Source organism: Paramormyrops kingsleyae, chromosome 8 (genome assembly GCF_048594095.1).
Source record: "Paramormyrops kingsleyae isolate MSU_618 chromosome 8, PKINGS_0.4, whole genome shotgun sequence".
Classification (NCBI taxonomy): Eukaryota; Metazoa; Chordata; class Actinopteri; order Osteoglossiformes; family Mormyridae; genus Paramormyrops; species Paramormyrops kingsleyae.
The window spans coordinates 3002501-3030308 of NC_132804.1; the positions used below are offsets into that span (position 1 = coordinate 3002501).

Below are 27808 nucleotides of genomic sequence, written 5' to 3' on the forward strand. Positions count from 1 at the left end.
AGGTGTCTGTCAACACTCAGGACACTGAGGACAGAATGAACTTAACATTGAGAGTGAGTTTGAAAAAAACATACAGAAAAAACAGAAGCGTGGTGCCGGATAAGAGGCTCTGGACGATGGTGGCTGGATGAACATCCAAATGGAGAGAGAAAGGAGCTCCTATTTGCGGGAATCTTCCTTATTCCTCCAGTCCACGGTATGAAAGCCTCATTATGCCCCCCCCCTCTCATGCTGCTAGAGTTCCTTAATCCCCTGACCCACGGTGCGAAAGGCTTCCCTGTTCCCCCCGCCCTGCCACGAGCTCTGTATCACAGCAGCCGGTCAGGACCTCACCCCGATGACATGGGAGACCTCCAACACGAGGCACACGCATGTAAGCGAGCCCTCGGATACGCAGGGGCGGGCAGTGTTCACTGAGGTCCCGGCGCTTAACGCAGTCCCGTGTCAGCTATGCGGCGCTGTCCGAAATGTCAAGAATATCTGGCTGACTTTGCAGCCAGGCACACGTCTTAACTCACCTGACATTTATCCCAGAGATCCCACCGCAAAGACATTCCTTTTTAAACAAGGCCTCCATTGTGCTGTCGCTGTCGTCCCCCCACCAGTCTGCCGCACGCTAGGTCCCCCCCCACCGGTCCGTCGTGCTACAGTAACTACGCCATGACTCCAATTTTCGCAAAATTGCAGCCACTGCCGTAAGACGCTGCCCGTTGTGCTCCTACGGCCTGCCACCTCCCTCGATCTGGGGGGGTATCGGGGGCATTCTCTACTGGGGCTGGCTGAAGATGGCAGTGGGGGCAGTGGGGCGGGCTGGGGGGGGGGGATCAAGAGCGTCAACGTATAGTAATGGAATTCACTTACAATGAGAGCCATTTTAATTGAAACGCATATCATTCCGGAAAATTCTTCAACACGCGTGAACGGATAAGCAGTGGGTATCGCACCTATTTATATTAATTGCATTTTTTTCTTCCTGTATTGTGGACATTTATCTGCAATGCAAAACAGGGCGGTAAATTTCCAGTATTAAGTATATAATTAACGCCATTTCCAAAAAGGCTCTCCACATGGAAATTACAGGCATTACAGCCCCTCAGAAAGCCACTCTCTAACCGATGTTTAGATTCCCAAACTAATTCATGTAGAATACATAAATAAATCAGCATTTCATACCCACTTCAGACCATTATACCCCCCCATGCCTTTGCTGTGCTTCTCAGCAAATCTATTAATATTTATGACAACACTAAACATTTAAAATTGCCATGTTTAAACAATATAAAACTCAGCATGCAATTACATAAGATGCAAGCCGGCTTCAATAAAAATCTCATTTTGTTTGTTGCCCAATAACAGGTACGACAAATGCCTTGACAAATGTTTTTTTTTTGTTTTTTTTTTTAATGAATAGCTAGAGAGAAAACCAGAAAAGGAAACCATTCAACATGCAGCACAGGCTGAAGGGGGGGGTTAGGGGGAGACGGAGGCCACACCCCCTCGCCCCTCCCCAAACAGGCCTGTCCCACCACACCCCAACCCGGGACCTGAGAGGTCCCCACGACCACGTGGGCCTGATGGCTTCTGCTAGGCATGTGACACCCCTAGACCGGATGCCCGGTTCCCACCTGGCCGGGTATCTCTCTCATACCTGCGTTCACCCTCCTCCTCCTCCCCCGTGGTGCCTTAATAAACGGGCAGCCCCCTTCCCCGCAGACGGGGGGGGGGGCTTATTGAATGAGGAGTGTGTTTATTAGGTCTTCAGCGTGCTGTAAACTCATAAACAGCGGCCGAGCTACAAGGCGAGCTGACAGCTAAAGATTGTTTCCCCGGCGGGCGGCTCTTCCACGTCAATTACGCCTTTCAGCCGCGTGACAAAGGGCCAGTAAAAGCCGCGCGCGTTTACGCGCCATTGTGCATCTGCCGCTAAAGGTAATTAAAGAAGTAAATGACTCATAAGAAGAGACATATTAGCTAGAGAATGAAAGGCAAGCGGCCGCTCGCATGGAAATATGTACCATTAAGATACCGCACACCCATATCGCCGTAATCAGCTCCGCTAGCCCCCTCTGCCCATTTAATCCACTTCACCACCGAGTCCATCGGCAACAGGGCCCGGTGCCCCCCTCCCTGCCGGAGTATTCTGCCCGGATACCGTCGGCGAACAGGGGCACCGAAAGAGAGGTCACACAGAGGGAAAATCGGTTTGGGAAAAGTCAACGCTTCGAGTTCATTTAGAAGGTAAAAAAAAAAAAACACAGCAAGGAACAATGCAGCCGCATCCCCCCCCCCCCCCACCCCACCCAGAACAAATGTCTGGGGATGTTCACCATTGCATTCTCCGGTAATTTCCATAGCTGGGTAAAACAGCGGCACAGCCGGCACCAGCCTGGGTCCCGCGCTATTGCACCCTCGCTGGGAATGTTGCATCAGGTAGCCGAGCAGGAAGTACTGGCAGAGCGTGCTCCTCGGGTCCGGTCTGGACGGAAGGGTCCGCACATAATTACCGAGGGGCCGGTTTCCGTGGCGATGGCTGGCAGGCACACCACTTCTCGGGGAGGAGAGCTGGACCCCGTGAGTATTAGCCTGGGGTTGGCCTCCGGGGCGGGGGGGGAGGCTCCCTGACGGATACTCATTACTCAGCACATACTTAGCCAGACCCTCTCAGCACATCCCAGGCAGGTACCGGCGGTCCGGATCCTACCTCCAGCAAGTCCAGGGATGGGGACAACCCAAGCAGGCTCGCTGCATATATTTCCCAGGCCCGGGACAAAATCACACAACCTCTGGCACCCGGGTCCTCTCCTGGTCCCCCCCACCAGGGGCCAATTCACCCGAGCGCTGTCTTTGGACACAGAGAGCACCGGATGGCTCCGCGTGTAAATCGGGGAGGGGGGACTGAAACCTGTGGAGGGATTAGGCCCCAGTGCTGCCCACTCAAAGGACCAACGGAAGGGCTCCTCTTAGGGAGGGGGCGTCCCTGACGGCGGAGCAGTGTGGCCAGGCGGCCATTAGCCAGGCCTCAGACACCAATCACCCACGCATGTGGGTAACGACGTCGCAATAAAGCCTCCTTTCCGGACTTCAATTAGAGGGATGCCTCTCGGTCTGGGCCACCACCGGGAAATGTGTGGACAGGCTGGGCCTTCCACGGCAGCAGCGTCCAGCCCGCCTTCCAGGGGGATTTTTGGTCAAATGACAGAAAGTCCGATTCGGCACGGCGGCGCTGGGCCACTGGGATATAACCATGCAGGCGCCGTAAAGTCATTCCAAGGCCCATAATTTGATCCTGGAGAGCTGGGAGGGATCTGGGAAAGGGGGCATCGTGAATCGGATTGCTTTTGTTATAAGGGGGTGGGGGAAATGGCAGGAGCCAGGCCCGGACACTTGGCGATCCGTATCAGAAGCCCGCAGTGGACGGCAGACACTCAGGAGGGGTCAGCATACAGAGCACGGGGGGGGGGGGATCCTGAGGGCTCGCATGGGCACCGTCATTAATGAATAATGAGTAATGAATGCACTGCTTTCTGTTTTTGTTTTTTGACTCTGTCGCTCGTTTTTCTATCCACACACTTCATTTTGGACACACAGGAAGTAAACAAAAATGCAGAGACACACATTAGGCTGTGTGTGTCTCTGGTGGTGGGGGGGGGGGGGGTGGCAGCCATTCGGAAAAGTGTGTGTGGACACTTCCATGCTGCCTGCTACTGTGCTGCAGAAACTCCGATATTCATATGCTCCTGTGGGTGCGGGGGGGCCCGCGGCGTGCGGGGGGGACCGGCCGATGAGGCGGAGGCAGCCAAGGGCACGCAAGCCATAGAGGCAGGGCTGGGGAAGATGACAGAGTGTTGTTCAACTCCATTAGCTGCTATGTGAGAGGCACGCGACCTGTGAAGAGGCTTGCATCTCTTTAAATCTCCGAAACGGGATTGCCGCATTAATTCCTCGGAGCGGTAATCTCTCAAGCAAGTCAAATTACTCTCATTAACCGCACAAGAAAACTGCCTCGGTAATAAGTATATATAAAAAAGTATTTATTACCAATAATCACCTGCTTAATAGGAGGCGCTGTACACATTTTTCGCTTTTTTGCTGATGGGGTTTAAAAACGGAAGAAAGGAAGGATGGCGGTTCTGCGTCAGGGGTGCAATGGGGGGGGGGGGGGGGGGGGGGCGCTCTAACGAAAGCGGGTCCTTGCAGACGGTTGAGGTGGTGCATTCCTAAAATAGCTAAGAGCCGTGGGTGCAGACTCGGAGCAGACCGAACCGAAACCGCGCTTCGTGCCAGCCGCAGTGGGCATGCGACTGGCGGGAGCCGCGCTCCGGGGCGACGGCGCATTATGAGTAGTCCAGGCGACCGCATGCGGCCTCTCGTGCATTTTCGCTGCCAGCGTCCTGTGAACCAACTTTCTCCTCGGAAGCTCGTTCTGAAATGACGTCACCGCGCAGCCAGACAGCAAGCATCTGAGTCGCTAAGCTAGCGGCGTGAGAAAAGGCCAAAATTATCTTTTTTTTGTTTTTTTTACTTTACATTTGGCAGCGAGATTCAGTCAGTTTACCTGAAAGACGTCACTCTAAAACAAGCTAATTACAATGGAATTAGAAAAACTTTTAGCATCAATAAAAGCCATAAATATGATTTCTCTTCATAAACTACAATTTGGCTTCGGGGCCAGGGCTCAACAATGCAGGGATCAGCATAATGATCTGTTTGCGTCTCTCCAGGGAGACGAGCGGCTTCTGGGAGCCACAGACGTCGTGCTACCAATCAGTGTTTTTTTTATGTATCCTTTTTCCAAAACTTACACTTCTGAAGGAAAGAAGTGAGAAAACAGCAGAGTGTCAACATGCAAAACGTCTGTTTCCCCGCTTTCTGCAGTTCAGTTTCAGGCCACCTCATGACGCGCTCAACCTGAAAGGCCAAACGCCTTGTTCTCCTCTGGAAAGGAGCAGCTGGTTCCGGTCGGGAAGACGAGGGCGGACGTGTCCAGACAGCCCAGGCCTGCAGCTACGCTTCTCTCCAATCACTCATTAACCTGCCTGTTACCGGGGACACGCCCGCCCGCCCGCCCGCCCGACCGGCACAGGCGCCGCGCCCTGCCAGTGCACTGGGCTCTCTCCACGGGCGGCACCGCAGCCGCGGGGCCCTCCGCCCCATGCCAGCTAGAAGGCGGGAACTGCCCGTTCTGTGACCCCTTTGAAACAAACCCCCCCCCCCTGCCGTTGCAGAGACTCACAAACAGCCCTCTTCAGCCTTAACTCTCTGCGTGATGCAGTTGGCCCATAATCCTCCGGGGTGCTTGAACATTAACGCTCACCGGGGGTCGCGACGCTTCGGACATAAAACCGCATGAATCAGATGAAAGTGCGAAATCCCACATAAACACGTTATAAACGTGCTGCTGTAAAGACGATTATTCTGACGGCGGTCTCTCGTAAAGCCTCGCCCTCAGTCGACATCTGCTCGAAACGTGGCGGCGAGGACGGGCGCCTCTCTCGGGCCCAAACACGGCCCGCCATCTTTGCCCCCCCCCGCTTGTCCCAGGACGTTCCAGGGAATAAAGGATCCATCACACTTAATTCCCAGCGGCTCCTGAACTGCTGCCAAACGCACCCCCGCAATGCCACCTGGATTCCCCCGCCGCCTCTGGGTGACGGGCCGGCGTGGGGTGAGGAGCAGACTGATAGTCTGTCCGGGGGGGGGGCACCCTTTTCAATTTAGCACCACAGGCAGCAGGAGGCCACTGTATCCCTGACACTTTTACATTAAAAACAGCAGCAGCCCCTTGATTAAAAGCCCCCCCATTCCCACCCCCCTACGTCTAGCGAGGGGTAACTTGAGATAGGACTCCACTGCTCTCTCTTTTTTTAAATCAACCATAAATAACCCGCAGCACTTTCCAGCCAGTGAGATTCTCCTGACACGATAAGGAAGTCAGCCGCGCTTTGTCTTTTTTTCTTTGTTTTTTTTTTTTTTTTGGCGGGGTGGGGGGGGGGGGGTTGCACATCGGCCTCAAGCCAAAGGAGAAAGCGGGGGGGTGGGGTGGCTGTGGCCCATTTTTGACAGTTGAAAGTGAGAAGCGTACGCAAGCAGGATGTCAGGCTGAGTGCATCACCAGTTTGTCCACAAAGGACTATGTGTGAGGACGAGATAAGCCTTTATCCTGGCTGGGAACAGAGGAGGGCTCTAACACGGCGTTTAAAGGGTGAAGTTACCGCGGTATGCCAGGCTGGATCTCCTGTGAGGAGAAGGGCCGGACAGAATGAACCCGGAACCGGCTGAGCCTGCGGACCCAAGCGCTGGGGTCTACCTTTGACAACTCCCTACATGCACGAGTGCCGCAGGGCTCTGAGGATGTCTCAAGGGAACAGAGCTGGTGGAGTGTGCAGCCTTTACTGATGCAGTTATCTTGTTCGGTGACAGGCAGAATCAATCAATCACAGAGCACGGGCCACGACAGGCCTCCGGATTCCCAGGCTCCTCCGGTGCTCAAGGGTGAGACGACGGGTGCCTTAGTCAGCCAAATTCGATGAACGAATGCAGTGTCCCTGTGCCACGGAGATCTCCAATGAAGATGAAATTATGTGGAAGGGAGCAGAGCTGCATGGACGCAGAGAGAACAAGAGAAGCAACCTCGACACAGAGTCGCCGGAGCTAGAGGGGCAACCTCGACACAGAGTAGCCGGAACTAGAGGGGCAACCTCGACACAGAGTCGCCTGAACTAGAGGGGCAACCTCGACACAGAGTCGCCGGAACTAGAGGGGCAACCTCGACACAGAGTCACCGGAACTAGAGGGGCAACCTCAACAGTCATCTGAACAGATCGATGAGCTGTTTCAAACGAGGCTACTGAAAGGAAAGTGTGCGGTGTGGAGGCTGTGGATGAGGCCTGTTAATTAAGGGCTGGATGCGGGTGCTAAACATTCGGAGAGTAAACCTTGAACAGTTTTCTTCTTTTTCTGTTACCCTACGGATATTTTACATTATTCAATCCAAAATACCATCTTTCTGATTCTAACTTTCTTTGCATTTTAATGTTTAATAAGGGCCCTCGGCTATCTATGGGCACAATTATTAGATATCCGCAGAGAGAAATTGAAAAATTAATCATACTCTCAGTTTTTGTACTTCTGCAATGCGTAAGAAACCGGCCGGCCCAGAAGCCTCCGCTCCGGCTTCCAGAGTTAGCCGCCAAACTTAGCCGGAAGTTCGCACCGTGATCTCTGGGAAGCATCTCGGTCATACCTGACCAAGTTTAGGAATAAACGCAGGAGGGTGTGTGAGACTAAGGGAACGGGAGGGCATTTTTCATGAGATAGGGGGCGCCGTGATCACCACTCTGGCTGCATGACAGGCAGCGTGTGTAACTGCAGGCTGACCGAACACAGATAATGCATAAATCATTGCGCTGAATTATTTGGACAGGCAGCCCGAAGACGGGAGCACCAGACAGCTGAGTGAGACGAGAACCCGGACAGGGCCCACAGCCCAAGCGGTGACGAGAACCCGGACAGGGCCCCCAGCCCAAGCGGTGACGAGAACCCGGACAGGGCCCCTAGCCCAAGCGGAGACGAGAACCCGGAGAGGGCACCCAGCCCAAGCGGAGACGAGAACCCGGACAGGGCACCCAGCCCAAGCGGAGACGAGAACCCGGACAGGGCACCCAGCCCAAGCGGAGACGAGAACCCGGACAGGGCACCCAGCCCAAGCGGAGACGAGAACCCGGACAGGGCACCCAGCCCAAGCGGAGACGAGAACCCGGACAGGGCACCCAGCCCAAGCGGAGACGAGAACCCGGACAGGGCACCCAGCCCAAGCGGAGACGAGAACCCGGACAGGGCACCCAGCCCAAGCGGAGACGAGAACCCGGACAGGGCACCCAGCCCAAGCGGAGACGAGAACCCGGACAGGGCACCCAGCCCAAGCGGAGACGAGAACCCGGACAGGGCACCCAGCCCAAGTGGTGACTCCTAAACGAGGGGGTGGGCAAAACAAAATGGACGAGCGAATGAATACATGAGCGGATAAATGACCCCCCCCCCCCCCCCCCCCGTGCCGTATATGCGATGGCACGCTCCACAAAGCCCCCGTGCATACATACTCCTGCCGCCAGTCTCTCGGTCTCAAACCCTCCCTTTTCAGATGCCATCATCAAACGTTACACCCCCTCAAAGAAGCGACCACACTACCCTGCGCGAAGTCCGGTCCGGGTCCCTCACCCCCATCTTATCTAAAGAACCCTTCAACATGTGCCCCCCCCCATCTGTTGGGGTCCTGCCCCCCCCACTCTAATCAGGCAGAAAACATCCATAAATATTTCTTTCTGCAAGATTTCACATCCACATCTCAGATGGGGGACACGATAGACACCCCCCCCCCCACCCACCCCTCATCTCTGGGGAGACTCTAATGCAAAAAGCAGTACATTTTATTCAAGGTCCACGTTTGCTTGGAAATGCACCAGAACACATTCCCCAAGACGGGGAGGGGGGGGGGGGGGAGCGGGCACAAAGGACCATCTTATTTTCTGTACCATTTGCTCGTTCCCGCTTTAACCCCCCCCCCCCCCCCCATTACATGATGTCAGTGACTGTAAACAGCCAAATAACAACACAGCAGACAGTGGCCGGGGGGGTTGTTCCTGTCGCCATTACTGCATTTGCTCCTTGTCCACTTACATCACACATGCGCCCAGCTGACGCTCGCCATGCTGGGGGGCCCAGGAACGGTCGCCATGACGCCGACGCCGCGGGCCGGGATTTACTGCCTGCCATCACTCAGCGAATGATGGGGAGCATCATTTTTATTCATGATGGAACGGCGTGTCGGAAGCAGGGCGCGTCGCCCGGGGACACTACGGGGGCCTGTAGCCACGGACCGCCTGCCTCCATTTCTCTTTAAAATGGGATGAGAGCGACTGCGTCCCGAGAGGCGGGCAGGTCGAGGCCAACGGCCGAAATTTACAAATATCAACATTGGAATTGAATCAAATGCAGTATTTCTGCTCACTTCCATCAGACTCGCCATCCAAGTCTCAGTGTCGCTCCGAGTTTCCAGAAATCGTAACTATCGGAGCGCGCCATCCAAGTCTCAGTGTCGCTCCGAGTTTCCAGAAATCGTAACTATCGGAGCGGAGAAGGAATTCCCAGAAAACATTTTATGGGAGACGTGTGTGTTTACAGCCTCACCTTCCAGTCACGGCTGAGAAACGGCACGTTATCGGGGGTCTGCGTCAGGCTCCACAGCCACGAGTCCCGAAGCAGCTAGACGTCGCCCCGCGTCCCGAAGCAGCTAGACGTCGCCCAGCGTCCCGAAGCAGCTAGACGTCGCCCAGCGTCCCGAAGCAGCTAGACGTCGCCCAGCGTCCCGAAGCAGCTAGACGTCGCCCAGCGTCCCGAAGCAGCTAGACGTCGCCCAGCGTCCCGAAGCAGCTAGACGTCGCCCCGCGTCCCGAAGCAGCTAGACGTCGCCCCGCTTTCACTCTAATTCCTTCGTGACCGTAAGGCCCGGTAGCTTCCACTTAGTCACCTTACCTTTAGCAATACTGTCCATTACTCTCAGGCTGAATGGCACGTTTGCAGAAATGCACCCCAGCGGTGACGGGTGCCTCTCAGCCTCTCCACTGCCGACCGCGACTGGGGGCCACAGAAACATGAGGATGGGGGCCTGGAGCCCGTCCAGGGCAGCGGGGGGCCACAGACCAGGGGGCAGCGGGGGGCCACAGACCAGGGGGCAGCGCTGGGCTATGTGCCCGAATCCATTAACCCGGTTAAGTAAGCTTAAACGGGTATGGTGGGCCTTCTGGGGGCCTGCTGAATGACCAGAGCCTTCAGCGTCACACAGGGATGGGAGGGGCGGGGATTAGAGGCACGTTTGGCTGCTGCTGTTCTAAGCTCTCTGCTCCTGGAGGAGCAGCACCAAAAGTCAATAAATAGGTGGACGTACCCCAAGTGCAGCTCTGCGCTCGACCCCCCCACCCCGACAAGCCACACTCAATGAATAAGAGATGAACACCGGGTCCTAGCGACACAGATTCTCCATTAGCTGGGGCGGGTGTACAGTGCCCCCCCCCCCCCCCCGGGTGGAGCTGCAGCTGGCTGCGGAAGCTTCCGGTGGATGCCTTAATCTGAGGCGCCTGCGTCTGCGAGGATTAAGGCCTTTATTGAAACAAATAAGTGCTTTAATGGGGGAAAGTCCCAGTTTCAATTTCAATCGCTCACTTAACCCTTATCTGCCCAAATCCTCGGGGTCCGTTCTATGTTAATTGGATCTACATTGCAGTTGCATTGGGGGTGTTAACAAGCACAGACTATGAATATTAATTACCCAGAAGTTTTCTGTGTAGGAAACACTTTCCTGATACATATTAATTTTTATAAAGTTTTTAAAGTAGAGCTCTCATTAAAAATGTATAAGCACTGCTGCCTGTACATTTTCCCAAGAGATACGGTGCTTTAACTTCATCCCTAATAAACTGGGTCACACTGGCCATACCTTAAGATGGATCCCACCCCCCCCCAAAAAAAAAAACACCATCAGTCAGCTGTACACAAACATTTCAATTGGGTGAGCAGCCTTTTGTTTACGCTCGGCCCTGACAGGCACCGCCATGGACGGCCGTGTCAGGACCTGCACGTTTCCTGGGCCCCGGAGCACCTGACAGCATAAACGCTCTCTTATTTACAGTGCTGGGCAAACAAAGCCTCCAGTCAAAATGGAGGCTGCCGGAAAGGGGCGACCATTAGGGGGTGGCATGACGAACTCCCCCGACACCCCAGAAGCGATTCCCAGGCGGCCCCCGTGTGCCAGCTGCTGTAGACGTCTGATGGAAGCTGGCAGGGTGATTCTTGGGGGCAGGAAGCCGCAGCAACGGCGCCTCGATGGCATCCCGGGCGACGGGATCTGCCTGCGCTGACCTTAAGGGGAGCAAACAGCCTCCTGCGACCGACACGATATTAAAAAGCAGAGCCACTATTTGCTCTGCCGTTGCCCGGATCCCCCACCTCCGTGATGTGAGCCCCCTTTTAGTGACCGTTTGACCCCCCACTTCACCAGAGCAGGTTTGCTCTGAGCTGACGGAGGCGACCTTACCTGCGGCCTGTGTGCCTGCAGAGAGTGAGGGGCGACCCTGTACAGCTCACCCCTACACCCACGCCGATCTCTGCCCACAGACAAGCCTGTAAACAGGATGCAGGCCCCAGGCAACACTAAACTGGGAAACGTACCAATGGCGTGACGGCACTTTCCCGCGGGACAGAGCAGGGAGACAGACTCCACTCCACTCCACCCCCCCACCCTGGGGCTCTGCCCCTGTCCATACAGAAACCCCCCCGTTTCACGAGTGACACCAAAAAGACAAAACCGCTCAGGGGAGGGCGAGACTGTTCCTTCACTAAACACAGACCCAGCTGTCACGACGTGCCACAAAAAACTATTTTTATCCCCCCAAACCCCCACCCTTGAACAACAACCCCCCCCCCCCCCCCATATCCCGGTACAACGCATTCCTGTTCAATTTTCATCTCCATCTGTATGATTATTAATCAGATCACACATCAATTGCCAGATCCACCAAAGAAATTCTCCCTGTAATAAAACTGTCATCTGTTCCACTATAAAGACAGATGTTGCAAGTTGTGTGATAACATAATTAATCTGTTCTGTGAGGGATTCCATAAAATTATTTAAATTGGAAGAGCACTATCATTTTACCAATAAAGCAATTTAGGGCAATATGTGGCACCCTAAAACCCATCTTATCCGTTCCCCCGATTTTTAATAAGCCGGGCCCGTCGACTGCGGTCCGATCTGACAATATTAGCAGTTTACAGGCAGATAGGAGGCGGGTGCTAAGGAATGAGGGGTGACAGTCCTCTGAGCCGAACACCGAGACCGGCAGGACCGGAATGATCACAATAATCACCATGACGACAGTAACAGGCCACACAAGTGGGGAGAGGACTCTGCCTCAGCCCGTCAGGGCAGGACGGAAGCGGCAGGTCCTCGGAAAATGGGACCCTGGAGAGACCCCCACTTCCCCCACCCAAAAAGGCTATCAGTCTGTGGCGGGGAGATTTCACACGCGTGTGCAAGCTCTTGGTACGTTCCGACAAAACCTGACGGGCTTCGTATCCTGCCAGGACAGGTGCTGCACGGAGCTTCGTGTTTGTGCCGAGAAGCCAGATAAGCAAGAATCAGGCAGCCTGGCCGGGGGGGGGGGGTCAGGGAACATCCTCTGACAGCAGGGGGACCAGCACAGTAAACTGAAGTTCCACTGGTGGGCGTGTATAAAGGCATTACCTGAGAATATTACAGTATCTGCACCACATGCTTCACTAAGAGTGCCAGCCTATAAACAGAAGGGTAAACCCCCCCCCATTCGGGCGTAAAACTGAGGGCTCGTCTGGGACGAGGCCCCGGGCTGCCCCCTACTGGCTGACAAAGCAGTGAGTGCAGTGCGCGCAGTGCGTGACAGGGCTGGCCCGCGTGTGACGCGCCGCGGTCGTCGCTTCCTGTTATGAGATCAACAACAACAAGGGGAACTGAGCGTGAGCCACAAATCTCGCCGGCTGCTGGGCCGCACCTTCCCACCCCCTTCTCATTTCACTGCAGCTGCCGTCGCTGGTTCCTCATTAAAACTACAACTTCTGCTCCACTAGCGGTGGAGAGGAGCCGCGTAGCCAGTGCCGGGGGGGGGGGGGGGGGGTCGCCGCATTAAGGACCCGCCTCCTCCTCAGGTGTGGCGCATGGCACGGCCCCCCCAGCATCACCGGCGCCGTCCACACATCCAGGAGGCGCCCGCAGATGCGATTTCCCCGCGAGGTAGAAGGGAAATTCCGGCCGGGGACGGCGTAGACGCAGGGGAGCATGCGAGGCTGCGGGGGCCTGCGCATGACGCCGAAGGCAAGCAAAACAGGCTGAAAAAAGTTCCAGAAATTTCTAAGAAAAACCAGTATAGATGGTAGCACATCAGCAAGCTGTTCAGACGCCCACAGCGCCGCGGACCCGCCGGTACCTGTATCTGGACGCACGGCCCACAGTCCAAGAACAAGGCCCAGATGATGTTGGCCACATGGATGTCACGGTGCACACAGGCGGATTTGGGTCAGCCAACCCAGAAGTGATGCTACCATTCCGGGGTGTTTGACTTACTAATGGAGATGTTTAAATGGAGCTTATGGTCTACTTACCACAGATCTCCGCACTTTGAGAAGATGAATTCCCTGTCAGATTCGAGCTGATAAAACAGATTACAATTACTTTATCCCGCGTCTTTATTAACGAGGCCTGTCTTTCATCGTTACACTGCCTAATAAGAACGGATGACGTGCCACCACCCGCACTCCGGGCCCGTCCGTGGAAATCAGTTGCGGGACCGGTCCGCTCGGCGAGCCATGGGCGAGAATGCTGACCTTCTGCGTATCTGAGATACATTGGGGGACACCCACTTCCTACACAAACGGGCAGGCCATTCCGACCTGGTTCTGTCTTATCGGGCCCTGATCGAGATCCGGGCCTACTGGCGCTGGCCATCAGAGACACGGTTACCACGAGGGCTGCAGTCTTTGCACGGCGACATCGGCAACGGTCGCTAAGAAGATCGATGAGCGGATCGACGCCTGGGGAACCGGCGAGGCGGCCCAGATTAATGAAGGACGCCGGTGTCGTAAAGCTCACCCCCCTTAACAAGAAGCAGGTCAGCAGTGCCAAACATATGAAGGCACTGGCATCCCGTACAGGGCGTCCCCTGCTTCCTGGGACGAGCTCCAGGCTGACTGTGACCCAGTACCGGATGAGCGGGGGGAAGATGGATGGACGGATACTCGTCCTGATGCATACTCGCCAGTTGTGCAATTAGAAACATTACCCCTTTGGTCTTTCGCTAACAAGACTGCGGAAAGACGCACATTAATTCTGAAAGTGATTATGGAAACCCCAATAAAAGCACCCCCCACCCATCCTGAGGACTCAGCGCATTTCACACGCTGCAGATGAGGGACGCTTTGGAATCTGTCCCTCCGCACGGCCCATGCAAGCGCAACAAAGACACACAGAGGCGACGAACTTCTCGACACAGACAAGAAATAAAAGGTGGTTTGGAACAGGCAGCTCCGTTTTTGGTGGGGGGGGGGGGGGGGGTTGGTATTGAATGTGCATCTGTGGCATGTTGCCCCCGCCTCTCATTCATCAAAGCTCTAAGCCCGGTTGTCTTTGCACAGCGAATCAGAATGTGCCCCTGGCAACAAGCGAAGCAAAAGTCAACAGGAATTAAATTTCAGCGCAACTGTTTACTTAACTGTGGCCCGCAGTTATTGAAATTTTATCCATGGTTTTGTGTGACTACTGCTGTAATGAATTCAGCATGGCCATGACTCCGGCCCGCTCCGAGCGGGGGAGTGGTGTCAGAGGCCACTGGGCCAGCCGGAACCGGCGAGGCCTAACCAGACCTCAGCCCCGTCTCCCTGATGGACGGGGAAGCTGCCTATCAGCTGTGTTACTGCTTCAGAAGAACACTGAAGAACATTCTGTGAAACGTTTGACATGTGTTACACACGGCTGAGGAATGGTTCACGTTTGCTACCGAAAAGAATTTGGACACAATCCTTAAAAAATTCAGCACTTTATTTAGACATTTAAGTCTTCAAAGAGTAAGAAATCAAAGTACAGCTGAACGTTTGTATCAATGACTATGATGTTTGCAGATGAAAATAGTTTAATTTCCTAGGTACAATCAGGAAAAAGTGGTTTCCTCACCGGTCCAGACTAACGCCTGACAGCCTCTCACATCCATGTTTTTTTGGATGGAATCTTTGGAGGTGAAGCATCCGCACTAAGTGGTTCTGGGGAGTGACAGACCCCGATGGTCCCAATCAGCACCGACACGCCGAACAGGCAGCGTCCTGCACAGCCCACATGACATCACAGCAGCTGATCTGGTCACCCCCCTCCCCCCACACCCACCCAGATGCTGGACCATTTTCAAGGAAAAACTGAGAAAACGGGAGGAATTTTAAGTGTAAGTTATTGAAGGGGGGGACGACGACAAAGAAACCTACACAGCATAAATCGTTGTTTTCATAAATCAAAATCAAAGTTGTATCAGTTTCATTGTTATGTCCTCTCAATCTAATGAACATACACTCACAAGACAATATTCCCCCTCCATCCATTCCTTCACGCCTGGGGAATCATCTTTTAGTGGCTCAAAATTATTTGGCAAGCAGTGACTAAACCAATAATAACAACTGAAAATAGATTCTTCGACATATTCGTCATCTGAGATCAGTCCACTAGCAAACACAGCCCTGGCACTCTGCCTGTTTAATGATTAACCCCCCATGTCCAAAAATGATAATAATTGTGCTTAGGAACATGTGTTGTATAGTGGATTTAACATTAAAGGGCACTGAAGGCTGGAGAGACTGGGTGGGTGGGCTGGAGCGAGGGAGCGGGCCAGAGAGAGGGGGGCAGGGCAGAGAATGGGGCGGGGCAGAGAGAGAGGGGCGGGGCAGGGCAGAGAATGGGGCAGGGCAGAGCGAGGGGCGGGGCATGGGCAGAGAATGGGGCGGAGCAGGGCAGAGAATGGGGCGGGGCAGAGAGAGAGGAGTGGGGCGGGCCAGAGAATGGGGCGGGGCAGAGAGAGAGGGGCGGGGCAGAGAATGGGGGGGGGGGGCAGAGAGAGAGGGGCGGGGCAGAGAGAGAGGGGCGGGGCAGGCCAGAGAATGGGGCGGGGCAGGCCAGAGAATGGGGCGGGGCAGAGAGAGGGGCGGGGCAGAGAGAGAGGAGTGGGGCGGGCCAGAGAATGGGGCGGGGCAGAGAATGGGGCGGGGCGGGCCAGAGAATGGGGCGGGGCAGAGAGAGAGGGGTGGGGCAGGGCAGAGAATGGGGGGGGCAGAGAGAGAGGGGCGGGGCAGAGAGAGAGGGGCGGGGCAGAGAATGGGGCGGGGCAGAGAGAGAGGGACGGGGCGGGGCAGAGAATGGGGCGGGGCAGAGAGAGAGGGGTGGGGCAGGGCAGAGAATGGGGGGGGCAGAGAGAGAGGGGCGGGGCAGGCCAGAGAATGGGGCGGGGCAGGCCAGAGAATGGGGCGGGGCAGAGAGAGAGGGGCGGGGCAGGGCAGAGAATGGGGCGGGGCAGAGAGAGAGGGGCGGGGCAGGGCAGAGAGAGGGGGGGCGGAGTGGACTGGAGAGAGTGGGTGGGCTGGAGAGAGGGGGGCAGGGCAGAGAGAGAGGGGCGGGGCAGGGCAGAGAGAGAGGGGCGGGGCAGGGCAGAGAGAGGGGGGGCGGAGTGGACTGGAGAGAGTGGGTGGGCTGGAGAGGTACCTGATGCTGCTGGAGGTGCGCGAAGTCCGCGGTGTTGATGACTGTAGTGATGACGTCGCCGGCGTCGCCCTTGAGCCGAGTGTCCCGCACGCCGCCCTCGCCGCCCGGGCCGTTGTGACTGGCAGATCCGTTACTCGAGGCCTCCGTCCCGGACTCTTGCATCATGACTTAAAAACCTGAAAGGGAGCGTGGAGATGGTGAACTGCTCTCCGGACCCCCAAAGACTGCAAACACGCGTCACCCCCTTGCACGCCTTTCCCTCAGATTACGGTCACTGCTGCCGCTTTACTCGTTAGTTTGTCTGCCTTCTCGCCAATCTGTACAGCCTGTACCTCTCATCACCTCCCCACCACCCAGCGGCACAGATACTCTGCAGATGACATGTCCGTACTCGGCCACAGGAAGCAACAGACTTGCGGTAGATGCAGGTCTGGCTTAAGTCATCATTCAGTGAAGTGTGGCGGAGTCGGGGGGCATGGGGGGACAGACTTCAGATACATGATGCTTCTGTTAGAGGCCTGAGAAAAACACCCGGCCCAGCAGAAAATGGACCGAAATGGGTATATTTACTGCAGTGGTTCCCGGGCAACCACAGGACAATGCTTTTTTAATGGGGAGCAGGAGGATGGGAGTCGGCATCGAAAGCACCAGGCCGAAAATAAGGAGGGGGGGGAGACATCTTTAACCACAGAGAAAATGATCTTGCGTGACAGCGGAGATTCGGCACAGAGCTCAGGATGCCAACCCGCATGCGGGCCTCTGCGGCACCCTCGCCAACGCCCACCGCCCCTCGCCAACGCCCACCGCCCCTCGCCACCGCCCCTCGCCAACGCCCCTCGCCAACGCCCCTGGCTGCATGGACCTTGTTCCTGCTGCCCCCCCGTCCAGGGGCTGGCTAATGAAGCTGACCAAGTCGGCAAGAAGTAAATTAACTATGATTAATTATTTATATAAAGCAGAATAAATGCCCTTAAAACTCTGAGCCTAATCATGAAAGGAGGTAAAAATTAAACTAAATGCAGATTTATAAGGTGGCATCTGGAGGAGACCCTGGAAGGGGCCAGACGGCAGGTGGGGGGGGGCGCGCTTCCGGGGTCTGGCTGAGGGAAGGCCGCAAGTCATGTGACTCAGCCACTAAGAAGGGAGCGATGGTAGCAGGAAGTGCACTTCCTGTTCGTCTGTGTGAACTCCACTTGCCCCCCCCCCCTACTGCATTAAGGCCCAGTTCTCACTGGGGGGCGCACTGCGCTGACCGAGTCACCCAGCTGCCTGGCAGAGCAGGACCCCACCCCTCAGTCACGCCGCCCCAGACAGACGCTGATTTGACTCACGCTACCCCCAGTCTGGCGGAGCCCAGCCCCAGAACGGGGTTTTCCAAACAAGGAGTGAGCAAGAGGAGCGCTGGGGAACGGGGGTCGGCTAAGCCAAAAATACTCTAATCACACCCCCACCCTGCGACTTTGAGATATCAATAAGAAAAAAAAAACATTCAGAAGAGGAAACGTTTTTTCCTCTAATGAATCATCACAATAAAAACAGGCAATGATTTTTAACCCCTTTTTTTCACTCTAACATCCTTAATGCCCGAAATCCCAAATTAAGTCTCCACACACACAGAAAAGGGGGGGGGGGCACAGGCACTGAATTAATTTTTTCCAATGCTATAAAAAACAAGGGAAGTAACAGCTTTTATGCATGTGCTGTCATTCTGTGCGAAATTTTCATAATTATAACGGAAAGGCGTAAATTTTCTAATGCATGGCATCTCCAGAAGTAATCGGGAGAATGAGCCGTGAGGCTATTTTAATGTATGCAAAGCTAGTGACCCACAATAACGGAAGGAGAGGAGCTACGCAATGAATGCAAAGTAATGCGCACGTGCAGCGAGACAGCGCTGATGAGGGACAGCTAAAATTAACACCCAATTAATTTTCGAATTGACAAACAAATGAAACCCATAAATCTACTTTCTCATTAATTTTACCACAGAATAATTTAATGCTGCAATATCCCGACAAAAAAAAAATGCATTATCAATCATTAATATCAAACAGATAGCAGCAAGGGGGAGAGAAAAAACCTTATTAAAGATTTCTTCACCGGTAATGATGGCAATATGTGCACAACCGGAGCAGAGAGACGGCATGCAGACGTCTATCAGCCACCGCAGTGCCGTGCCCCCCCCCCCCGGTCATGTGTGACAGCTGCTCCCACGGCCTTCTGCGGATTTATATGGACAACAGGGACTCATGAGAAACAGACCTGCTTGTTTATGGAGCACATCGCACTGGGACAAACAAAAACACTTCAAATACTGCAAATTCCAGGACGTTACTGTGACCCCCCAACAATGAGCCGTTCTATCAGGCTGCCTGACACGCCCCTGACGTTTATCAGCAGATGTTTGCTTGAGGGAGGGGAATGTCTGGTTGCAACATACAACAAGTGTTCGGCAAAAAATAATCAGTGGAGAAATTTAAAAAAAAAAAAAAAAAAGAGAGAAAAAAAAAGGTCAGACTTTGTGTTTGTTGTTTCTAAAAGGACACTGGAGTACAGTAAAAACACGGCAGCCCCGGAACAGGCGGGCTCTTCGCGGCGAGAACGGCAACGGACGCTTATGGAACGTAGCAGCAACGTTACCATCTGTCCCCCTTCAGCGGCCATCTCTGGGAGTTGGGGAGTCAAGGTGAGGTCTGGGGCCACAGCTGGCTGAGGGCGGCTCTCCGCTCTCGCAGTGTTTAATGTTTATGAAAGCAACCTTCAGAGGAACACCTGCTGGGACTCGCCGGCTCCATTCTCACATCGCCGCGTTTACACAAACTGACAACAAAAGGACAACATTTTTCTGGGAAAGATTAGAAAAATACAGCGGAGAGCGGTCAACGGGACAGGGCTCACAGCGCCCCGTTTACGTTACCATCAGTACACAGAATAGATAGAGCCAACAGGCCATATTCAAGGTGTGATGACCCGAACGCTCGGCGCTGAGATCTCAAGGTCTGCGGGACACTGTGGACTGGCGCTATTTTGACTTCCAGGTCTGAAAAACCCAGCAGATGCAGAGAGAACGCGCTCAGCTGAGCACGGTGATGTTTTAAACTCAGATTCTGCGTATAAATATCACTGCGAGTTGTCACAGTAAGCACCACTTTATAGGACACCAACCAAAGCAGATGCAGAACCCTGTGAAGAATCACCCCTACAAGGGTAATGATTGCGCCGAAACTCTACCTGCAGGGGGGTCCCGTCTAGGGTCCAGCGTTGCATCACCTTTCGAAAAGCCTCGGAATGGCACTAGCTCATTTAGCAATCAGCGAGCTTCCCCCCTTTGTCCAGAAAGACTGGACCCCACAGAAGACATTGTGCCGAAGGAGACTTCTTAGAGAGACCAAACAATCCACTAATCTTGCAAGCCCACTCGAGCAAAAGTTGCAGATAAGCAAAGCAAATGTCAGACTACTGCAACTTCTTGCCAGGGACAAGTCGCCCGTTCTCCCCTTTATCCCCCCCCTGCACCATTTTTTCATCAAGACAGAGAACCTTTTAAGTTTCCTCCAGACCTTTCAGGGATAAATGGCCACTCAGAGCAGCAAACAAAGCAGATATTTGTTTAATAACTGATTGCTGCCATGGTTACAGTAAACAGGGGGGCCAGGGTTTGTGTTTATGAACAAACACATCTTCTTGCAAGAGCAATTTAACATTAACCAGGTGGAATGATCAACAGATTTCATAGGTGACACTCAGGGCAGAGCTAATGTAAACAGTGCTGGGCGGAGAGAAGGGTGGCAAGGGAACCAAGGTCAATTCAAAAGCGGCTCGGCAAGAATAACAGCTGGAGAAAACTCAAGACAAACAAACAGTCATTCTCCTGACATTTGATGAAGCATTAGGCTGGTGCGTTACAGCTGCCGGTGACCACCCTGAATGCAAGACAGCCTGGGGGGCAGACATGGGTTAGGGGCGTCTGAGAAACCTTTCTGAGGGGGGATTCGGCTGCGGTTCACGTGGGAACCGTCTATGGTAATACCGGACTTAGAGAAGGACATGATGAGGGACCTGTGAACTCGTACGACACGTCAAACATTACCTCTTGCTTATTCAGTAACCTGTGCTGCAGAAAGAGTAGGATCCCCCCTCCAAAAAAACAACAATGACCAGGTCAACAGCACAGGCTGATTATGTTTTTAGAAGGTAACATCTGGAGATACACAGGAGGAAAAGGCCTCATCTACGTGAGATGGGCACAAATGTGCCTTTCTGTGATTCCCTCATTTATTCCGTCAGCCAGTTCCTGGTTAGAATATCTCGAAGAGCTGCTTTCAACTGGCTCACTGTAGCAGTGCCTGTTTTTCTTAACCACTAATGCACTGTTAAGACCTGCATTTGACACTTATCTGAAGCTTTGAGATTTCTAACGTGAGAGGTGAGGGTCCCAGAAGAGGCCGGGCTGGGATCCGGAATGGGACCATGTGGCCATGTTGGAATGATCTCCAGGAGAAGAACTACTGCTTGGGGAGCAAGACAAGAGGAGAAAGGAAAAGTAAGACCAGCAAAGAAGGAGAATGAAAGCTGGGAAAGAAGAAAAAAGGTCCTTCAAGCCAACTCAGCTGTTGCATACTTTTGTTTTGGGCTGGAGTCAATAACACATTAGAGGGGAAAACATAAGAAATGGATGAGGAGAAGCGTGAAAAGAGGATAAACTCCAGTGGAGAGGTTCAGCTTAAAGTCGTCTCACACGTGAATTTTCACACATGCTCCTAGCAAACTCCTGGAAAGCCTCCAGCATCCAGTCGCCCTGACTTTCCCGTCGGAGCGCTGCTGTCCTCCCCCTCTGCTCTTCACACTCATTTCATTCATCCCCCAAAATCCATTTACTCACATTTTTTAGAGGGAAAAAGGCTGATCTAAGAGAGCAGATACGTATTTATGACATATCGAGAAGAATGTAATGAGATCCCAAAGCATGAAATTCTTCCAGTTTCAAAAGTATTTCTTCTCTAGTTACAGAAAAAGACACCTATGTTTAGCAGGACCTCTGCTCATCCACGCTGGTACGAGTATCAGTAAGAGCAGGAGCATACGGATGAAGCTTCACACGCACAAGCGAAACATATTTACAAAAAAATAACAAATTAGACCCATCAAGAAAAAAGACTGATAGCTATTTTATTATTTAATATTTCACTGATAAAAAAAAATGACTGCAAACTTCATGTGAGCATGAAGCATAGTTCAAACAAACAGCTGCGCTGCCCCCCCCCCCACCGGCTCCATTTCCAAAGTGTGTTAGCTGGGTAAATACGTCTAATCCCCCAAGGAGACAGTGACACCAGGACCTAAGGCAACCCACAGCTGAGGACTAACTGGTCATTTCTACTTCAAGACAGAAAGGAAAAAGTCATATGCGGAATGATTTGAGAAATAAATTGCATACTTGTAGAGTAATCTAGAAATACAAATTCTGTGTATGAATTCCCAGCGTGTGACACGACCCCAGTGACTGTGAATTAAGGCAAAAGCCTGGTTCTGCGTACGGACAGCTGGAGCGGTTCGGACGGACGGGCCGTGTGCCACCAGTGCTGCCGGTGGTTTACCACACATTGGTAAAAGAACCCCTCCGATCCTAATTTGATAAACGCGCTCGCATGCGTGGAAACAAAGACAGCTGCTGGTACGTGGCTGGAGACAATGAGAGATACGGCTCTCGCCTGAACCGCGGCCAAACTGCGGCAAATGGGGGGGGGGGGTACCCTACCCTAGAGCTCGTCTCACCAATTAGACCTGTCACAACAAAAAAGGAGAAAGAGAAAAAAAGAAAAGGAAGACGACTTCAATCTCCTGAGTCCTGTGGGATGTACAGGCTAGCTTATTGTTTTAACATTATTTAAAGTGTGTCATGTATTTTTAATCATTTTTACTAGAATTCATGCTAGGGCCTTACTCCTGGGACCGGAAATGTGGACTTTGAGGAGGAGAAATGTGTTGAGCGCATTTGCCAGGAAAGAGAGGTTAGGCTTCACGAACTTTTCTAATTAATACTCAGAGCTTAAACCACGTGAGGACTTGACAGTATTATTAGAAATATTGTCTTTGGGGGTAAACTTGCCCATCTGCACGCCGACAGTGTGAATTACCCCGACATTTTCAGAAAGATGGTTCCTGTCGGCATTGAGGAAACACCACTGCCTTGCTGGGGCACCTGGGAAGAAAGACTCACAGCCTCCGAGCACGACGAGGCCGGGAAGACTCACAGCCTCCGAGCACGACGAGGCCGGGAAGACTCACAGCCTCCGAGCACGACGAGGCCGGGAAGACTCACAGCCTCCGAGCACGACGAGGCCGGGAAGACTCACAGCCTCCGTGCACGACGAGGCCGGGAAGACTCACAGCCTCCGAGCACGACGAGGCTGGGAAGACTCACAGCCTCCAGCACGACGAGGCCGGGAAGACTCACAGCCTCCGAGCACGACGAGGCCGGGAAGACTCACAGCCTCCGAGCACGACGAGGCCGGGAAGACTCACAGCCTCCGAGCACGACGAGGCCGCCTGCAATGTTCCTGAAGATATCAGGAAGCCTCGCCTGGAAATACGGGGGCTCCACCACAGGCATAAATAAGAGGCCAGCGGCCTCCGTAGTGCCCTGGACTTTACTGTAGTTCCCGTCACATGCGCCGTATGAGAAGCACAGTGGGAGTTTCCCTCTTTGATCGGTAACACAGGCATGAGGACACATCACACCAGATATATATTTATAAAACTACAAACCGACAAACTGAAGCTAAAAATGAACAATCTGGGAGAACTGGGAGGACAGAAAATAATTTAATTTCAAGTGACATCGATTCACTTACTGTCAAACACGCGCATTTCACTCCCCGCAGAAATAAATGTGGTCAGGCCCTTGGCGTCTGTGGGATCGCTTTAAATGATATGTCTTCGACACCCCCCCAACCCTCCCCCCCACACACAAAGGACTTGTGACACAAATTGTGAGCTTTAGTCACAAAGTAAAAAAAAAAAAAAAAAAAGAATCTGGGACTTCCAGCAGGTAAGTGCGTCCTTCTTCAGTGACCTACTTGTAGTGCCCGCCGCAGGACAGCATGCAGGAACTCTGATGCAAGCGAGCGGCGGCAGCGGGCGACCACAACAAGCAGCCGCTCCCAGCACCGCTCGCTCCCGTTTACAAACACGTCCCAGCTGGTCCGCAGAGCTGAGCTTTCAGGGTGCCGCATTCACCACTGATTACGTAAGGGACCGGCAATTCCCCCACATCCATGTTGGGACGCCCCAGACAGCATATCGATTAAGGCTTACTCTGACGAGCAACAGTGATGAAGCAGGGCATGGTGGGAGATGGTGCTTTAAAGGCTCTACTCAGGGCTTATTAACTCTAAGCAGGTTCAGAAGAAAAGGTTAGGAAGGTTCAGGAAAAAGTGGGAAAGCTCCAGACTGGCCCAGGAAGCCCTATATAGGTATTTCGAGCAGGCACAAATGAAATAGACTGACCTTTCGCATCTTACACCTCTCTTAAATAGCACTATTGCTGTAATCTGAGATTGATGATGCCATGCAGGACTCATTAAGAGATTCCGCACCAGATGTATCACAACGTAGCATGACAAAATCCAAACGGTAGTACCTTTAATAGCTATAACCCGAAATTAAGCGTCCAATAAAAGACAATTCTACCTTAAATTCATACTTCTACGTTTCCATACATGTGTGCAATACTAAATACATTGTAGTTGCAGTCATAAGTATAAAGTCATGCTTGCAAATCCACCTACTGATACTACCAGGCACTTACAAGCAGTCTTACTGCACTCGATTTAAGAGCTTAGCATTACATTCAAGTTTAAACTGGCCTCCACTCCACCAACAACAGAGGTAATATCAAGGTTCAGGAATAAATTAATACTGTCCTGAATACAGAGCTTCTTTGTGCTCAGGCTCGCACACTTCCTCTCATATAGTTAACAGATCATCGTACATTCGGGACAAGGTACTGTTTATTCAAAGACCAAAAGGTGTATGTTTTAGAAATACATTTTTAGAAATACACAAAAACACGTGAATAGAAAGGCAAATCACTGACATCCTTTAAAATCTAAATTAAGAGGAGAAAAATGTAAGCTACCTCCCACTCACCTCACAGAGAGTTTTTGGTGTTATTGTACCAATGTTGTACATATTACATCATGAAGAACAGAACATGCATCCATCAACTCCTCATAACCCACTTACCTGGGCTACCGGGTCACAATGGGCTTGGAACCTATTCCAGGAAGCATGGGGCACAAGGCAAGGGACACCCTGCATGGAACTGTTAGCAGAACAGAAGGTTCATTCCTCAGAAAAGTAACGACTAAGATTTACTGTCACAACCATGACAACATGGCATGTTCGGAGATGTTCGAGGCGGAGACTTTTGGGCTTGAGGTTATAAAGTTCAGCGGTGCAATTACTGTAGCAAGCCAGACACATAGTCTGGATGAAAGCGTCAGTGCAATTAAGTTATTGCGAACCAACACATACATAGAAAATAAGTTATTATTTCAGGAAACTGTTTGCAGGCTCTCTTATACGCCTGACTCAAGTTTACATTGTAGTAATCAATAGGAAACAGTCAGAATATACATCTAGATTGCATATATTATAAGATCTGTCACTGCACATGCTTTATTCATATGTTTGATGCTAAATTAGATTTGTGAAATCCAACAAATGTGTGAGAACAGACATGGCATCAATGGTACCAACGTTTCAAAATTAATAGTTGAGATTCCGGAAATTCTTCAAGGATAACGACACTTGTGGCATGGGGGTGACCCAATAAAAATGAAAACAAAGACATCCATTTTTCATGCCCCCCCCGCCCCCCGCAGGCTCCGTATCCTGTTGATCACTTGATGCTTTGTCTGAAGAAGCAAGAACATGACTGCGGTTCCAACTTACATCGAGCTCATTGAGCTGGACGTTTCTGAAGAGGACAAGCAGTGTGAGACAGCGGTTGGGGCGTTCCCGACCCGCGTTGGATCCGTCTGACACGGCGGCCACACTGTCTGCCCTGCACATGCAGGTCCAGCGACACATTAACTGACACGCTGTCGATTATTTACCAAATCACAAACAGACTTCGAGTCTGCAGCTAAGCACAAATACAGAAGCAGAGAATTTCAGCCCAAATCATGTCCCTGACCTCAGCTAACCCTGAATTTTGGAGGACATCACAGCAGCTTGGTGAAGATGCTGCCCCGTATCGCCAGGGGCGTTCTCCTGCCTTATGCTACCCAGGACGTGCTCCAGACCTCTGCGACCCTCGACGGGACAAGCGGCTGGATGATGGATGTAGAGACTGAAAGAAGTGCATGAAACGTGGTAAATAACCATGGTGATAATCATGATAATCGTGATGTTGTCGGTGCCCCAGAGGTACAGACCGGCAAAAAAGAACATGTGAATCGGCAAAGAACGTAAGCGCACGAATCGTGGCCGATTTGTCTCTGACATGGCGCCTTTGACACAAGTGTCCTCTCTGTATGTGATTTCTGGGTTCAGTGTATAACGACTGACGTTTAGGAAAGTAGCGTCTTCTCTCAAGATGCTCAGTTTTACAGGAAAGGACATATTGGGTTAAAAACGGGGGGTGGGGGGGCAGGATACATGCACCTTCCATTAAGCAGTTAAACTGAAGGTAAAGGGCACAGGGCTTAAGTACAGAAGGACCTTGCATGAATCTCAGCGCTTTAATGGAATCAGGTTTTAACAACTCTCTTTCGTTAAATACAGCCCGTGTCAGGAGGATGCGTCCCGGCCATAAAGCAATGCGCTGACAATGTACAGTGCCGCTAATACAAGGACATGGTTCATCATGACATTTTCTGCAATTCCCAACTGATTAGGGTCATTATGTTGGGGACCTGATTTATGTTGTCATTTCCTGTCTCCGATCCTGCATCAATGAATCTTAATGAATTGGTAAATAAGGGTGAAGATTACACTCTATGACACCGAAACATTCCTCACTCTCAACGCCAGAGATTTATGTAGCCAATTAGAAGCTAACAGAGAAAATTGGCTGGCAGAAAAATAATATTCTTTATGGTGCAAAATGGAAAAGCATTCCGGATGAAGGGCAATCGTACTGTCCACGTGAAGTCCATAAAACATGCCCCTCCTTTAGAAGACAAAGGATTTGTTAGAAGTCTGGGATGAGCGTGCGCTTAAAAAATGAGAGTGGATCCGCAGTCCGTGCACAGCCATCGCCAGCGGATGGGAACGCGGTCGCACTTAAATCGGAACAAGGCGACCATTGTATGCCTTCGCTATCTCGTAGAAAACCACAAGAGAGACCAAATTGTGTGGGTGCATGAGAGACACCTGCAGCAATGCCACACTGCACGGGACAGTCATATCGGGCAGGTTTATAATTACGCGAAAATTATTATGGAGTATGACACAGATTCAGTGAATTGCTTAGTGCTGCTGGAAGAGGCTGAAAAATCGTATATGGAACCATTACTAACATTATCGAAAGATTTTACTGGTTTTAATTCCCTACAAAAGTCAAATGCGGAGACGCACATTAAAAGTCGCATGCGACGCTGTGAATGCGGAGACGCACATTAAAAGCCGCATGCGACGCTGTGAATGCGGAGACGCACATTAAAAGCCGCATGCGAATCTGTGAATGCGGAGACGCACATTAAAAGCCGCATGCGACGCTGTGAATGCGGAGACGCACATTAAAAGCCGCATGCGACGCTGTGAATGCGGAGACGCACATTAAAAGCCGCATGCGACGCTGTGAATGCGGAGACGCACATTAAAAGCCGCATGCGACGCTGTGAATGCGGAGACGCACATTAAAAGCCGCATGCGACGCTGTGAATGCGGAGACGCACATTAAAAGCCGCATGCGACGCTGTGAATGCGGAGACGCACATTAAAAGCCGCATGCGACGCTGTGAATGCGGAGACGCACATTAAAAGTCGCATGCGACGCTGTGAATGCGGAGACGCACATTAAAAGTCGCATGCGAAGCTGTGAATGCGGAGACGCACATTAAAAGCCGCATGCGACGCTGTGAATGCGTAGACGCACATTAAAAGCCGCATGCGACGCTGTGAATGCGGAGACGCACATTAAAAGCCGCATGCGACGCTGTGAATGCGGAGACGCACATTAAAAGCCGCATGCGACGCTGTGAATGCGGAGACGCACATTAAAAGCCGCATGCGACGCTGTGAATGCGGAGACGCACATTAAAAGCCGCATGCGAAGCTGTGAATGCGGAGACGCACATTAAAAGCCGCATGCGACGCTGTGAATGCGGAGACGCACATTAAAAGCCGCATGCGATGCTGTGAATGCGGAGACGCACATTAAAAGCCGCATGCGACGCTGTGAATGTGGAGACGCACATTAAAAGCCGCATGCGACGCTGTGAATGCGGACACACTTGTCATGATACTGGACACTGACAG

At 52.4% G+C, this 27808-nt stretch overlaps 1 protein-coding gene across 8 annotated transcripts in view; it reads right to left on the reverse strand.

Moving 5' to 3' along the window:
- The window catches only part of foxp1b (forkhead box P1b), a 146523-nt gene that overhangs the window by 52728 nt on the left and 65987 nt on the right, over window positions 1–27808 (reverse strand). For 7 of the 8 annotated variants that reach the window (XM_023793945.2, XM_023793943.2, XM_023793940.2 and 4 more), the window contains one exon: window positions 16319–16494. In XM_023793945.2, coding sequence (XP_023649713.1) covers window positions 16319–16483 — 165 coding nt within the window. In that variant the 5' untranslated portion in view covers window positions 16484–16494. Of the gene's footprint in view, window positions 1–16318; window positions 16495–19549; window positions 19890–27808 lie in introns of those variants that run through there. The other variant, XM_023793944.2, reaches the window with a different exon arrangement.